Genomic DNA, 15,184 nt, shown 5'->3' with positions numbered 1-15,184 from the left:
AGGATTAGCTGTAGAGAAGATGGCAGCTCTTGGCAAGAGACAATGGACACAAGTTCCATCAAGGGAAATTCCAGTTAGACACTAGGAAAGTTTCTCCCCGTGAGGGTGGTCAAACCCTGGAGCGGGACTCAGGGGAGGGTGGGAATTTTCATCCTTAGAGACATTCAGACCTTGCTGGGCCACTGCCCTGAGCAGCCTGACCTGAGTTGGCCTTGCTTTGAGTGGGACTTCAGAGCAGAGCCTGCCAGAGGCCCCTTGCCGCCTCATTTATTTTATCTTTAAATGTTTACCGGGGTCTGCATTTGACCTTTGACGCTGTCATCAGAGCTAACGAGCTCAAAATTGACTGGGGTGGAAAACTGTTCACATTTATAGCACACAAGTCACTGTTTTTAAGGACTATGTGTTCACATACCATGAGTTATTAATGAAATTTTGTAACTTCACTGTAGGAACTGAAGTACTGTGCGCACTGACAAAATGCTCCAGCTGATATTTGTTCTTGTTTATCCTCAGTTCCTGGTTCTAATGGGCGCAGCTGGGAGATGTAGTCATCTTTCATCTTCAGAGATGATTTAATAACTCCCTTGAAGAAGATTTTCTTTTGTTTATTCGAATGAGGTCCAATTAGGTAATCGGGAAATGGAGAATCATGGCGTCAATTTTTCTTTTGTATTCACTGGATAAATGTTAGCTTCCCTCCCTTCTGCTCTAAGCTAATACTGATAAATGCCAACAGGAAATTGATTCTTGAAAATGTCAGAAAATAGTATAGTGAAGACTCATTAGTAAACTCTTCATTGTATCCGGCAGTGAATTTAAATGACCTGAAAACACGCTTGAGTAATGGTGGTGCTCCAATTTGAGTCCAGCTCTTGTGTTGGCTCTTGAGGTAGAGAGCAGTTATTTAGGACTATGTGGCCTTGATCCTTCAACAAAATCCATTTATTTGCCAGAGGCAGGTGCCTGGGCTGGTGGATATTTAGGGACACAAGGATGGTGTGCACTGCAGGAAGATAAAATACCTTTTCTGTCTTGCTGTGTTTGCAAGTTTGGGGGCCTGGTTGTATTGGATGTCTGTGTGGATGCTGTCTGAATGTAAAGCCTTCAGCATGGAGATTTACAGTGTCCTGGGGGAAAATGATAAATACCTTGTGCCAGGGAGATGGAGGTGAGATTCATCCACAGGTTGCTTAGCTGCTCTAGTTAATATAGCTTACCTTCTCTGTAAGCTCTGTGTTTAAACTGATAGGTGCTTTCTTCTAGGGTAAAGGCTTGAATTTAAAATAAGTGATGGGAGAAGGAGTTTTTAGATGTATAGTGATGGGGCCAAGAAGAGATGAGGAGTTCGGGGAGGCCTCACCATAGCCCATCTGGACATCTGATCCGTGTGGAGTTACGGAGGTACTAACATAACTTTTTTGAAGTTGTTGAGGGATCGGTTGGATGGTCACATCCAGAGGGGTACTGGTCAATGGCTCAGTGTCCGTATGGTGACTGGTGACAAGTGGTGTCCCTCAGGGGTCTGTATTGGGACCAACACTGTTCAATATCTTTATCAATGACATGGACAGTGGGATTGAGTGAACCCTCAGCAAATTTGCAGATGACACCAAGCTGAGTGGTGCAATTGACATGCCTGAGGGACAGGATGCCACCCAGAGGAACCTTGACAGGCTCAAGAAGCGGGCCCATGTGAACCTCATGAGGTTCAACAAGCCCAAGTGCAGAGTTCTGCACCTGAGTGGGGGCAGCCCCCGGTATCCGTACAGGCTGCGGGATGAAGGGATGGAGAGCAGCCAGGCTGAGAAGGACTTGAGGGTACTGGTGGATGAAAAATTGGACGTGAGCTGATAACATGCACTTGCAGCCCAGAAAGCCCCCTGCATCCCCATCAGCATGGCCAGCAGGGTGAGGGGGGGGATTCTGCCCCTCTGCTCCACTCTGAGGAGACCCCCCCACCCCCAGTGCTGCCTCCAGCTCTGGGGCCTCAGCACAGGAGAGACATGGACCTGTTGGAGTGGGGCCAGAGGAGGCCACGGAGATGCTGGGAGGGCTGTAGCCCCTCTGCTGTGAGAACAGGCTGAGAGAGTTGGGGGGGTTCAGCCTGGAGAAGAGAAGGCTCTGGGGAGACCTTCATGCCCCTTCCAGTCCCTAAAGGGGCTCCAGGAATGATGGAGAGAGACTCTAGCAGGGTCTGTAGCAATTGGATGAGGGGTAATGGCTTTTAACTAAAAGAGGGAATGTTCAGACTACATCTAAGGAAGAAATGTTTTACACTGAGGGTGATGAGACACTGGCCCACGTTGCCCAAAGAGGTGGGAGGTGCTCCATCCCTGGTAACATTCCGGGTCAGGTTCGACAGGGCTCTGAGCAACTTGATCTAGTTGAAGATGTCCCTGCCTATGGCAGGGGGGTTGGACTAGATGGCCTTTAAAGGTCCCTTCCAAACCCAACCCTTCTATGATTCTAAGGTACTGCTTGCTCTAGTGGTTTTGGTGTACTTTTAACAAAATCGAGTAACCCTGTTTTGCACCTGGATCATATTAGAATTGTCAGTGGGTCTGACCAGAGAGTATTAATTCACCAAGCAGCCTAAAATACCTGTTGTCTGCCAATCCTGGTGCTGGCAGGGGTTAACTGATGTAGGATGGTTTTCTCCAACTGTGGATGTGACCTGTGATAGGGAGAAGGCTGAGGCCAACAGAGCATTGACCTAAGGCTGAGTTGCATGCAAATAAGAAGCAAATGAGGTTGTTGGCTAGGGTGATGATAGCAGGCTGGGATTGAAGAGGTTGGAGGTGTTCAAGGCCAGGCTGGATGGGGCTTTGAGCAACCTGCTCTAGTGGGAGGTGTCCCTGCCCATGGCAGGGGGGTTGGAACTGGATGATCTTTAAGGTCCCTTCCAATTCTAACCATTCTATGATGTCTGTCCCTGTCAATTGCCTCAGCGTGTCATGTCACTTTTCCAGACTTCTGGGGTTTCCCCTTTGATTTTTTCCATATTGCCCAGTTTGCAGCTGCAGTTGTTCCATTAGCATGGCTGGATGTGGGGAACTGGAGAAAAATGCCCACATCTGATTTTTTTTTTTATTATTTTTTTATGTGTATGTGTGGTCAGATTCACATGCTTTTGTTCTTCATCTGCTCGTCGGTGTTGTGACGTGCTGCCAGGTTTTGGGAGGGCTCTCTCTCTCTCGGGTTTCCTCTGACCAGAAATTCCAGCCTCAAGCTGAGATGCACTTCAACAAGAAATGCCTTTAAAATATTATATTTCCTATTGAAGTCTTCAGGTTTTCTCAACTAGACTTTTTTCTAGCAAAAAAAAAAAAAAAAGATGGGGGGGTGACATCATCAAAAAGCTGCTTCCTGCTCTAGTTTGATTTTTATTTACTTATTTAATTATTTTTAATGAATGAACAGGAGGTTTACTGTGTTCAGGAGACAGAGAATGGGGTGGGGTCTGCCGTGAAGGCTAAAAGCCATGAATTCCCAGAGGCACTTTGACTTGAACAAGAGCCCTCTTCATGTCAGTTGACCGGCAATTCAGAAACCAGTCTATCCCTCTGATTGCTCCTTCATTTCTATCTGGGGAATGCAAGCTGTGCTGGGAGAGGCTCTCCAGCAGCCACATCTGGAACCCTGGGCTCCTGGCTCGAGTGGTGGTACTGGCGGAGATGCTGGAGGGAGCAGACTGAAAGTTGAGACTCTTCAGCAACCCTTGTGCACAAAGTTATCATGAAAATCCTCTCCGGTCATGGGAACTGGAGGTGGAATCGTGTTTCTATTAATGTTGGTGGAAAGAGACCCAAGGGTTGGATGGTGGGGAGATATTCACACTATCTGGTTGTAGGTGTTGAAAGTGAGAAGATGGTTTCAGAGGCTCTTTATATCACCGACAAAGAGGGCCAGCTTCCTCCAGAGGAAATTTAGATCATTCAATCCAAACCTTTGTTTGGAGCAAACCTCTGGTTGACTGTGCATGGAGATCACTACAGCTTTATGTATGTGTAGATGATAATTCTTGTCCAGGGAAGCTATAGACAAATACGCTTGCTATTTTCTCAGTGTGGAGTGACTTTCACATTTTCTCAGTAGCTGGTTATATTTATTAGAAACAAGTTTAATGTTTCTGATCACAGAAACCTCTGACCAGAACACAGATCCTATCAGCAGGTGAAATGGAAGAATAATTGTAACTAACTTGTTAGGTTGGATTACTCTGCGCGATGTTTATTATAACTCATTCTTAATGTGGAGAAGTGAGACAGATGGTTTTTATGGCTCTGGTTTGCACTGACTTTTTCTAAACATGGGAACATAGAGCAGTCAGTTTTGGGGTTTGGAAGGTTGAAAAAAAAAAAAGCAAACCATATTTAAAAGGAGATCTCTAAACAGTTTTGGCAGAATAAACCTCGGTTCTGCTCGAGGTAGCAGTGAGACAAGGAGGGAGTCCGTTCTGCCAATAACATTTAATGACGAGTGATTTCCTGGTGCAGTGTGAAATATAAATTAACACTCAAGAGGAATGCAGGATTGAAAGGGAACTCGGTTTATCCACCTTCCTGAAATAATGAATCTAGCAATAAAAGATTTTTGGTTCAAAGCCAGAGTGCAGGGAAGCAAGTTGGAGTATTTCTATTGATTTTAGTGGGCTTTGTCTGATCCTCTTGCTGCCCTTCAGCCTCCCTGGTGTCACACTGGCTTCCTGGTCGGTAGCAAATGCTACCTGTTTTTCCTGTCTTTCCTCTTCAAATGAAGGTTGGGTCTTTACAGTGGTCTGTAGTGAAGGGTTTATTTATTTATTTATTTTCTTGCTCTGTGGTTTAGGGTTTTTGACTTCTCTTTGTAAAACTTAGCGATGATCTTTCTTGATTTGAGGCCCTCCAGGCTGAAGGAGATTTAAGTCAGAAGCAGGTCAATAGCTGTTTGCTTTTTTCTTTTTCATTTTTCTTCTGCATTTTGCACCCCTCTTCTAAAGAACTGTCTTCTGTTTTATTGAATACTGTTGAATATTGTAGAGCCAACTCACTTGAATTGTGAATGTGGGTTTATTCTTGCCATCTTTTAAGCCCCCTTGTGCTCTCTGTGAAGGATTTTCATGGGATGCTGTGAAAAAGAAAATTGTGGACCCTACTTGCTGCACTCACCTGACTTTAAACTTCTTCCACAAAACAGTATGTTTTTTCCTCTGACTGGTCTCAGTGGTGGCTTACTGTAAAGCTGTTAAAGTTTTCTGGCTTTTTAGTCTTTTAAAGACAGCATCTTTTAATCAGGAAAAGAAATCTGCTTTGTTGTGCATCTCCTCACTTCCAAGCACTACGTCCAGCTCCAGAGTCCTCAGCACAGGGAGGACATGAACCTGTTGGAGTGGGGCCAGAGGAGGCCACGGAGATGCTGCAAGGGCTGGAGCCCCTCTGCTGTGAGGACAGGCTGAGAGAGTTGGGGTTGCTCATCCTGGAGAAGAGAAGGCTCTGGGGAGACCTTTGAGCCCCTTCCAGTCCCTAAAGGGGCTCCAGGAAAGCTGGGGAGGGACTCTTGATCAGGGAGGGGAGCCATAGGAGGAGGGGGAAGGGTTTGACACTGAAAGAGGGGAGACTGAGATGAGATCTGGGGAAAAACTTCTTCGCTGTGAGGGTGGTGAGAGCCTGGCCCAGGTTGCCCAGAGAAGCTGTGGCTGCTCCATCCCTGGAGGTGTTCAAGGCCAGGTTGGACGGGGCTTTGAGCAACCTGGTCTAGTGGGGGGTTGGAACTCAATGATCTGTGGGGTTCCTTCCAACCTGAACCATTCTATGATTCTGTGATAACCTCACCCCTGTATGTGAGGTGAAATCTTGCTCGCCATGGTTCCAGCTGCTCTGGGAGAGCTTTGGGGACCTCCTGCCACAGAGGGTTTGATGTAAGCATTGGTGCAATCCTCACAGTTGGATGTGAATGGAAAGGGGGAATGTCTGTTCCCATCTGTGAGCTTCCATGATTAGCTATCCCGGTATAAATGGGGCAAGCTCCCAGCAGCATTACAGCAGTGGCATTTGACTTCCTTCACCGGAGAGCTTCTCGGGATGCCCAAGTTGGAAGGGACCCAACTTCGCCCACGACGATTGCTGGGCTGTTGTTTGCTATGAGCTAATCCATACAGGAATGGAGCCCTTAATCCATCCAGCACTGGCATTTCCTTTTACCCGTTCACAGTTCAAAGCAGGCTTCTCTCCTTCCAGTTCATTTTGAAACTCTACGTTGTTTCTGGATGCCAGAGAGGATGCTGGAGGCGGTGTGTTTGGCTTTAGAGGGGGCTCCTGCAGTTTTATCCTAGGGCCAGGAGATATAGGCACATCTCAGGGGTGCAGGTCCTGCTGCTCGCTAGGGATGAGCTGACAGAGGTCTCCAGCAACCACCACAGGTGGAGGAGGGCATTTCAGGACTAGTGTTAACTGGGGTGACTTCAGCAAAGCGAAATGTTTGTGCTCTGCTTCACCCATAGGCTGCCAACAAATCAGCTGGCTCTAGCCTTGGCTTTTCTTGGCTTTAAAATAGAGCAGAAAGGAGCAGATGTTCATAGAATCATAGAATGGTTTGGGTTGGAAGGGACCTTAATGATCACCTAGTTCCAACTCCCTGCCATGGGCAGGGACACCTCCCACCAGACCAGGTTGCTCAAAGCCTCTTCCAACCTGGCCTTGAACCCCTCCAGGGATGGGGCAGCCACAGCTTCTCTGGGCAACCTGATCTTTAAGGTCCTTTCCAACCTAAGCCATTCTATGGATTATCAAATGGACATAGAATCATAGAATTGTCGAGGTCGGAAGGGAGCTTTCAGATCGGGTCCAACCATCAACCCACACTGACAAAAACCACCACTAACTGATGTCCCTCAGCACCACGTCTGCCCGGCTTTTAAATCCCTCCAGGGATGGTGACTCCACCACTGCCCTGGACAGCCTCTTCTAAGGCTTGACAACCCTTTCAGTGTAAAATTTTTTCCTAATATCCAATTTAAACCTCCCCTGGTGCAACTTGAGGCCATTTCATCTTGTTTTATTGCCTGTTCCTTGGCCTTTCTAGAACAGCACAGCATTGAGTTGTGTCCACCCCACAGTTCAGCAGAGGACGGCTGTGACAGACAAATGCACATTAGCTCTGTGCGTGGCTTGTTTTGGTAGAGGATCACTTTCTAGTCACAGCCAGGGAACCTCCTCTAAAGACCCTTTTTAAAAAGCATGGATTTTTTGGTTGTTGAATTTCTGTGGTTTACAAATGGTATCACACTAAGAGATGTGCTCCAGCATACGTGCTGCCAGCTGAAATGTAGAAATCGGTGAGAAGTCTCATGGCTTCTAATACAACAAGCTTAACTAAATTGAAGTAGTCCCTGTAGGAGGGAGAGGTGGGAGTGTGTATGTAGGTGAACTTCATAATATCTCCTACAGATCTTACAGGAAAGAAAATAATCTTCCTGAGCCTCTTTGCTTTCCTGCGCCACTGGTGCCAGGTGGTAAATAATGCTGCGACCTTCGTCTGTCTTGGGGAGTTGCAGCAAAAGAGGCTGGTGCAGACTTCGGTTAACCAAAACTAATCTCCCAAATTGGAATAGCTCTTCTGCGCTCTGTGATGTGAAGTTCAGGGCTGTTTTTAACGAGTTCAATTAAAACTTGCAGACCAAGAGCAGGTAAAATGCAGGAGGCAACTTCACAGTTGAATCACAAACTGGCTCTTTCTGTGGCAATTTCATTTAATTTGGTGTTTTTTTGTTTTGCCATCCTCTCTTATTTTGGTGTTGGTTATGCTCCCACCTGACACAGGGTGGGATTGGAGATGCCCAAAAGTGGTGGAGAATGCGGATGAAACACAGATTTTTTTTTTTTTTTAATTTATTTTCTTTTTATTTATTGGGTTTTTTTAGGAATTCTGTGTTATAAAAGAATTTAAAATATCAGTGAGTGACAAACTGCAACTTGGCAACATGTCTCAGTCTTCATTTGTTTCCTTTTGGGGCTGTTCTGACTATGTCTGTAGACACTCGTGGAGTAAGAAATCTTATTCCCCTTGCTAGAAGTGGCCACACCACGGACCAGAGATCACAAGCGCAGTGGTACGTGTAAGGTGCCTGTTTTTAAAAGTGCTTCTGCAGCAACCTGTGCCTGAGCCTTTTAAACATTCTCACTTCAAAATCACTTCTCTCATTTTAGTTGATACTCCTTCCATCCTCCTTTGGGTTGTGGCCGTCTCAGTGGGTGTGCTCCATAACTTTATCCACATACCTGTTGGCTTTTTGAGGGGGTTAACTGAGCGCATGGTACATGTCCTTTTTTGATCATTCAGCTGGTGGAAAAAGGTGACTTCATTGATTGCTTTCCTTTGAAGTTAAATGCTGGTATAATGAGGTTAATACTGTTTCGTACCATTCTGCGAGACTTCACGGCTACATCTGCATTAGGAAGTAGCATGGCCCAAGAGAAGAGGTTTGTGGAAGGAGATAGTTGATGCTGAGATCCAGACATCTGTGGTAGAAGCATTTTGGAGGTGGTGGTGTGGTCATGTAGGCCTAATTCTAATCTGGTCCTGTAAACTGAGTGCCCATTGGTGGTTGAGGTGTGTTGGGTTCGCTCCTGGAGCACACCTTCTGGCTTAGCTTCACCCAAAGCCCTGTAGGGATGCGAACTAGAACACAGAAAGGAGGACAAAAGGGACAAAAGGGTGAGCTACTTCCCAAATGCATCCTGATATAAATGAAGATGCTATTACAGATGTGCTTTGAGGTCATTTGCTGGACAATACTACTGAGTGCTGCGTGAGCTCCTTGGGGTGAAGCTCAGTGTGTATAACTGGAAACTAGTGAGCATGTCCATCTTATTCCCACGGGAAGAGGGAGAAACCAAAAGGGAAGGGAAGGTTTTCTAGAACAACTGCCAAAAATGTCAATGTTGACAATCTTATAAAATCTCATGGAGCTGAAAATGTGGACATTTTTTCAAGCACCTTCAGACTTTCTAGTGCTTCTGCCTGAGTTTCTGTAGGTGAAGAGGCACCGTTTCCTCCACCTACTTGTCGCTGTGATTGAGTGATCAGGATGATGTCATTTTTAAGTCTTTATTTTTGACAGCAGAGGCTTGAAGCTGTTGCACGTTGCAGATTTCACCTTGCTTGAAAGCATGTGAGGAGCCTGCAAAGTAGGGGCCTCAAACTCTTCTGATGGGGGATGTTGGAGGGGGGTTGTACAGTGCCTGGGCTAAAGACAATATATTGTGCACATAGGTCAGATTCATGTACGGTCAGCTTCTCGTTCAGTTTGTGCTGAATAGCATCAGTGATGCTGGAAAGATGTTCCCTGTTCTTCTGAGAGCCCACTCAGAATTGTGCTTGAACTCACTGAAGTATGTCAGCCCTTGAAGAATTTGACTGGGTTTTCACAAAATCAGCCAGGCAAATATATCTGGCAAGTGCACCACCAAGGACAGACCAAAAATAGCTTTGGAGAGCTTGACACAAGCTATGCTGCTTGCATAGAAATGAGGGGGGGGAAAAAAACATATATATATTAAAAAAAAAAAAGGCCAAACATGTTCTGAAATGTTTTCCTTGGCTTGTTTATCAAATCAGTGTCATCCAGTGCATGAATACTGGCCAAGCTTATCCCATAATGACCTTCAAAGAGCTGGAGGATGTTTTTTTTTTTTTTTGTAGCAATGTTGGTCCTCAGCACTTGTGATACTTTAAACCTCACTTGCCTTGCAAAAACCTGTTCATTTAAGTGATTCAGCAGTGATACTGATAAGTGCAAGGAGGTTTTTAGACCCGAATGGAGAAGAAAAAACCTGCAAGCAATAGGGAAAATGAGGTTTGAAAGCTTGGAGATCTGCAAGCTGGAAGGCATCCAGGAGAAAATAGTCATAACCAGCTGAAAGGGTTCTCAATCGCTTTCTCCTGGGAAGTTTTGGTGGGATGGAGCGTAGGTGTTGAGTGGGTTTTGGGTTGGGTGTTTATATAATCCAGGTGTTGCATGGGTGGATATTAATCTGAAGTTTCTTGGTTGGAAAGGGTTGGCTTGGCTGTGCAGCAGTGGAGGCTCATCATGGAGAGATGTTCATAGAATCATAGAATATGTTGGGTTGGAAGGGACATTTAAAGGTCATCTAGTCCAAACCCCCTGCAGTAAGCAGGGACATCTTTAACCAGACCAGATTTCTCAGAGCCTCATCAAGCCTGACCTTGAATGTCCCCAGGGATGGGGCCTCCACCACCTCTCTGGGCAGCCTGTTCCAGTGTCTCACCACCCTCAATGTAAAGAACTTCTGAATTTCTAATCTAAACCTATCCTGCTCTAGTTTAAAACCGTTGCCCCTCGTCCTATCGCTACATGCCCTTGCCAACAGTCCCTCTCCAACTTTCTTGTTGGCCCCCTTCAGGTACTGGAAGGCCACTATAACGTCTCCCCAGAGCCTTCTCTTCTCCAGGCTGAGAGAAGAAAGTTGCAGCCTTGTTGCTGCTTTTTGGACTGGGGAAGGCTGGTGTTGGCTGTGGAGCTGATGTAGACTCTACAGCTGGCATCCTGCTACCACAGATGGGGTGTTTGGGGGAAGAAATCCCATTTCACCCTCAGTGCTTTCCCTCCAGGAGGTCACCTGTGCATATAGGTGCAGATCTGCTCACGAGGTGGGGAGATGATAGTCTCTAAGGTCATGGCAGAGCAGTTTGGCCATGTGGTTTTGAATGTACTTGGCAGGTGCGCTGTAGAAGTCCCTTTGTACAACTTTCTGGTTCCTTTTGCCCCATTTATCTGGAAAAGAAAGCCCCATGTGGGAATTAGGCACCTGGTGCTACTGAGGTTTGATCGAAGTTGGATAACAAACTTGAGCTGAGTTGAAGAAAAGCTTTAACCACAACCTGTGGCCAAGATTTGGGAATTTCTAGCAGAAGACATCACTTTTGGCACAGCGAAAATTAAATAATTCCAGCCCTTTTTATTGCTTTCTCTTTCTTTTGGCACTTTTTGTGAGATGGAGCGTACAAGGGAGAGCTGTATCACAAGATTGGTATCCAGGGTGATGCCTGATGAAACATAGTCAACGTGCGGTGAAGTAAATAGCTTCAGCCCTTAAGATGGAAAGGGAAGGCAAAGAATAGTGGTGTTTCTTATATCACCAAAACGGTGTTTTTATCGGTTACATTGTTTTGCATAATTGAAAAGCCATGAGACAGTTCACTAGAGAAAAGGGCATTTTCAAAAGAGATTAACGGCATGCTCAGGGTCTAGAAGGAAACTACAGCAGTAGAGTTGCTCAGACGCTTTTTCAGTTTTAAACCCTTCTTGCTCATTCTGGGAAGAGAGGATTCATTTGAATATTTTTCCATGGTGAATTTATTTCAGTGTTCTGTTCCGAACAGACTGGATGCTGGTTGAAATGGAAACATATGTGGACTATTTAATGCCTGCAGAGTAAAAGCAACAAGGAGCACATGGGAATGGTGCTGGTTAGGGACAGTTTTCCTGCAACACTGTTCTCATCATGGATGTCCTAGTGGTTTAGGATTTTACCCACACTATTGGAGTGGGGCACCGAACAGATGTTCTAGGGATTTTTTTTTTTTTTTTTTTTAATTCTTTGGGGGTGTGGAGTATTAATTGAAACATTAACCAAAATGGGACTTTGGTGCAAACATCTTTCATCCAATGCTGGTGTGGTCTCTCCTCCTGCTGTATCATTTGCAAAACGCTTACATATGTGGCGGTGGTGGGAATAAATGTTGCGGATGGGTGGTTTGGCTCTGCGGGATCTAAGTGCCTGGGGGGAAGGAGTTCATATGTCTGTGCAGCAGAAGCATCCCTAAACTGCTGTGTAGCCTTTGCTGTGGGGTAACTACTCAGTCATTTAGGCTGAACCCATGAGAGGGTAAGATGTCAAGTTGCATCTCTCACGTATGGATGGAAAAGTTGATTAAACAGTTGCCGCAAAAAAAACCCCACAAACAAAAAAAATCCAACCCCAACTATCCAGAAATGATCCCTCGTTCCACACGCCCTGGGAGCTGGAGAAATGCTGTCCCAGCCCTATACAGGATGGATCTACATCAGCGACCCCTCTGCCCAGAGGTGGGGACCAGGGTTGCATCTCCCACCTCCCCCAGGGGAGAAAGGTCTGAAATCTGCCCTCGGAAGTCATGTTTTGGGTTGGAAGGGACCTTAAAGATCATCTAGTTCCAAACTCCCTGCCATGGGCAGGGGCACCAAATGTCCTCAATCTGATCTCACCAGCTTCTAGATGAGATGTGGGACAGGATGGGGCACTGACCCTGAAACGGGATAGTGTTAACACTGACTTCTCTTTCTGTCTACAGTGGGAGCGCCTGTGGTTCTTCATCCTCACCTCGTCCTTCTTCCTGACCCTGGTCTGGTTTTACTTCTGGTGGGAAGTTCACAATGACTACAATGAAATCAACTGGTGAGTAGAGTTTTCCTGTTACAAGAGGTCAAACCCTTAACAAATTTGGCTGCCATCATATACCTCTGAGAACTGTTTGACATCGGGTTGGATGCATTGTGGTCCTTCAGATGGACTTGTTAATGACAGTAAAGTGGAAGGGAGATGGGAAGTGAGATCGAAGGAGAGCTTCTTCTGCCTGTCTTCACTGATTAATGTAATGTGTCCACGTGTCTCCATTGCGTGGCCGTATGGAGTTTGGGGTAGGTGTGCTTGCCGGTGAACAGCATGTGAAAACAAAGATGGTGCTGAAATCACGTAGAAGCTTTTGGGTTCTTGTTTGTTTGTTTGTTTCTATGGTTGGCTGTTTCTGGAAGTGACTGAGCAACTTGGCCGCAACTTTCCACAAAATATAAATGACAAAAAATTCATCTTGAAGCAGACATGGGTGTGGAAAATGTTGCAAAGTTGGAAGGAGCTGAAAACAAGCTTTCCAGTGGGATGTGCTGGGGAGTTTAGGGTGTTGCCAGCTCCCTCCAGTGCTGGAAATTATTCTCCCTTTTACTATCTCAGCAGCATCTTAAAAGGTTTTGACAGTACCTTGGGATCTCTTCTAACCAAACTGCTTTGACATCATCTTGTTGTCAAAGTTAATATGTAAACTGCATTTTAAAACCCAGGGGGTAGTTGATCCCTTAAATAAATCATCTGCTTTAGATGTTGAAGTTGTGTGAGGGAGAGTGTTTACTAACTTCATGGCGTGAGCTGTCTCCTCCCAGGAGTGCGGTATTTTCTCTTCGCTCAGATCCATAGTCTGAGAACTGAAAACATCACTCTTTATTATTTATAATAGCATGAAAAAAATGCCTTTTTAAAAAAGGGTATTTTGGAACTCCTCTTTCTTTCAGTTCATACCTTCAGTAAAGGATGTGAATGTTCCTCGTTTGCTCCACTGCAAAGCCAAATCCGGCTTAGCTCAAAGTTGAGAAAGGGCTGAAAAAACCTCATGCAGAGATGAAGCAAAGCCCTGTGGACGTTGTGAATGAGCATTGCAGCCACGGCACTGCAAAGTTTTGGGTTTCCAAATGTTCACGCAGGAATGGGAGGAGATTTTGGAGGTCTGCTCTGGATGCAAGAGGTATTTGGGCTTTAAAATGCCCACAGATGTCACCTGCAGACCAAAGCACCTTCCCCTGCTGTGGAACCTGGTGTTCACAGAGTTCTAGAAGCACTTTTGGACTGATGGCACTGGAAAAGTAAGCCTTCTGGTGCACAAGAGTCCTGGAAGAGGCTCTCTGGGTGCCTGATGTAGCAGGGCTACATCTCTTCAAGCCTTGCCACTCAGGGCTGAAAATGGGTCAGTGCTTCGTGTCTGCCATAACACCAATTATATTCCTGCTCCACACGCTGGCACCAGAGGTTGAGGAGAACAGCAGGGTTTCTGAAAAAACAGCCTGAAATGCTGCAGAAAGGCTGGGAGGGAGGATGATAACATGGGGCGAGGTTTTAATTACAACCACGCTGGTTCCAGGCGGAGAGGAAACAATTTCCACTGGGTCTGTTCAGTCTGAGCCTGGCCCTGTTCCCTTCCAGCACAGATGTGTGGGCCCCATTAAAACAGAACAGTTTTCAACCAGTCAGGGTGTAAAGGAGACGAAAGCATCATTTTGGTCCCAAGAGGGCTGTGAGCCTGTTCCTGATGAGATGCAGTGGGGTCCTTGCTCTTAGAAACACGATCTTTGCGGTTCTTCAGTGGCTATCGCTTCTTGGCATTGTTTGTGGTCAGAGTTTCTTTGATGCTTGTTCCTGTTGCCTTCCCCTCTGCTCCGCTGGTTTATTTGCAAGCCATAACCTCTTTCAGACTAGAGGGAGAGCTCTTTGGGGCAAACACCATCTCTGCACAGGACTTAACACACTGAGCTACTGGGAGGGGCTCCCTGGAAGAGCTAGGACAAAGAATTGCTGTCACATTGGGGTGATTAGCTGCTGTGCTTGTTCCTGCCCTCTGAAGCTCATCCTTGTGAGCTCTCCTTCCTCATGTCACGTGCAGGCAATTACACTGAACATCTTTGACCTGTCCCACCACAGCAGGAGAAGAAAGACTGGAGGCATCTGTCCAGCCAGCCCCTCAAAGGAGGACTATTGCCAGCAGTAGACTAAGTTGACTGAGGTCTTGGAACCCCAAGGATGAAGACATCCCTCCTCTCTGGGACTTGTTCCAGCACTGCACTGATCTCCGTGAGGAGAAGATTTTTTCAACCCAAACCTCTGAGGGCCATTTCCCTTTGTGACAGTGACTGTCTCTCTTGAAGAGTTTGATTTCATCATCTTCATAACTGTCTGTCAGACAGTGTGGGTGGCAATTAGATCATCTCATAGCCTCTTCTCTGTGAGACTAAACAAGCCCAGTTTCCTCAAGCTTTCCAAGTAAGCTATGTTCCCTAGGTGCTTCCTCCCCATCTTGGTTTGATAGTTCTGCCTTGGACCCCCTACACATCCTCCTTGTAGTGGGAAGCCCAAATCAGGGCACTGTGGTGCTGGTGCCACCTCACCAGTGCTGAGTAGGAGGGAAAGCAACTTCTCTTGGTCTGCTGGGGACACTTCTCTTCATGCTACCCAGTAGTTTGACATATTCACAGTGGAGATACCCCGTTGGCTCGTTCAACTTCATGCCCTCCATAACCCCAGGTCCTTCTTGGCGAGGTTATTAGCATGGTAATGAAAAGTCTCGTTATTCCAAGTTGAAACTACAATGTGTTGCAATCTCT

General features: G+C 46.2%; 1 protein-coding gene across 2 annotated transcripts in view; it reads left to right on the top strand.

Moving 5' to 3' along the window:
* Positions 1 to 15,184, top strand: part of GDPD5 (glycerophosphodiester phosphodiesterase domain containing 5) — a 125,540-nt gene that overhangs the window by 61,634 nt on the left and 48,722 nt on the right. For both annotated transcript variants that reach the window (XM_074168567.1, XM_074168559.1), the window contains exon 2: positions 12,334 to 12,437. In XM_074168567.1, coding sequence (XP_074024668.1) covers positions 12,334 to 12,437 — 104 coding nt within the window. The remainder of the gene's footprint in view (positions 1 to 12,333; positions 12,438 to 15,184) is intronic.

Source organism: Numenius arquata, chromosome 1 (assembly GCF_964106895.1).
Source record: "Numenius arquata chromosome 1, bNumArq3.hap1.1, whole genome shotgun sequence".
In the NCBI taxonomy this organism is placed as follows: Eukaryota; Metazoa; Chordata; class Aves; order Charadriiformes; family Scolopacidae; genus Numenius; species Numenius arquata.
Note: the sequence above shows the minus strand (reverse complement) of the source record. Positions and strands in the feature narration are given on the sequence as shown.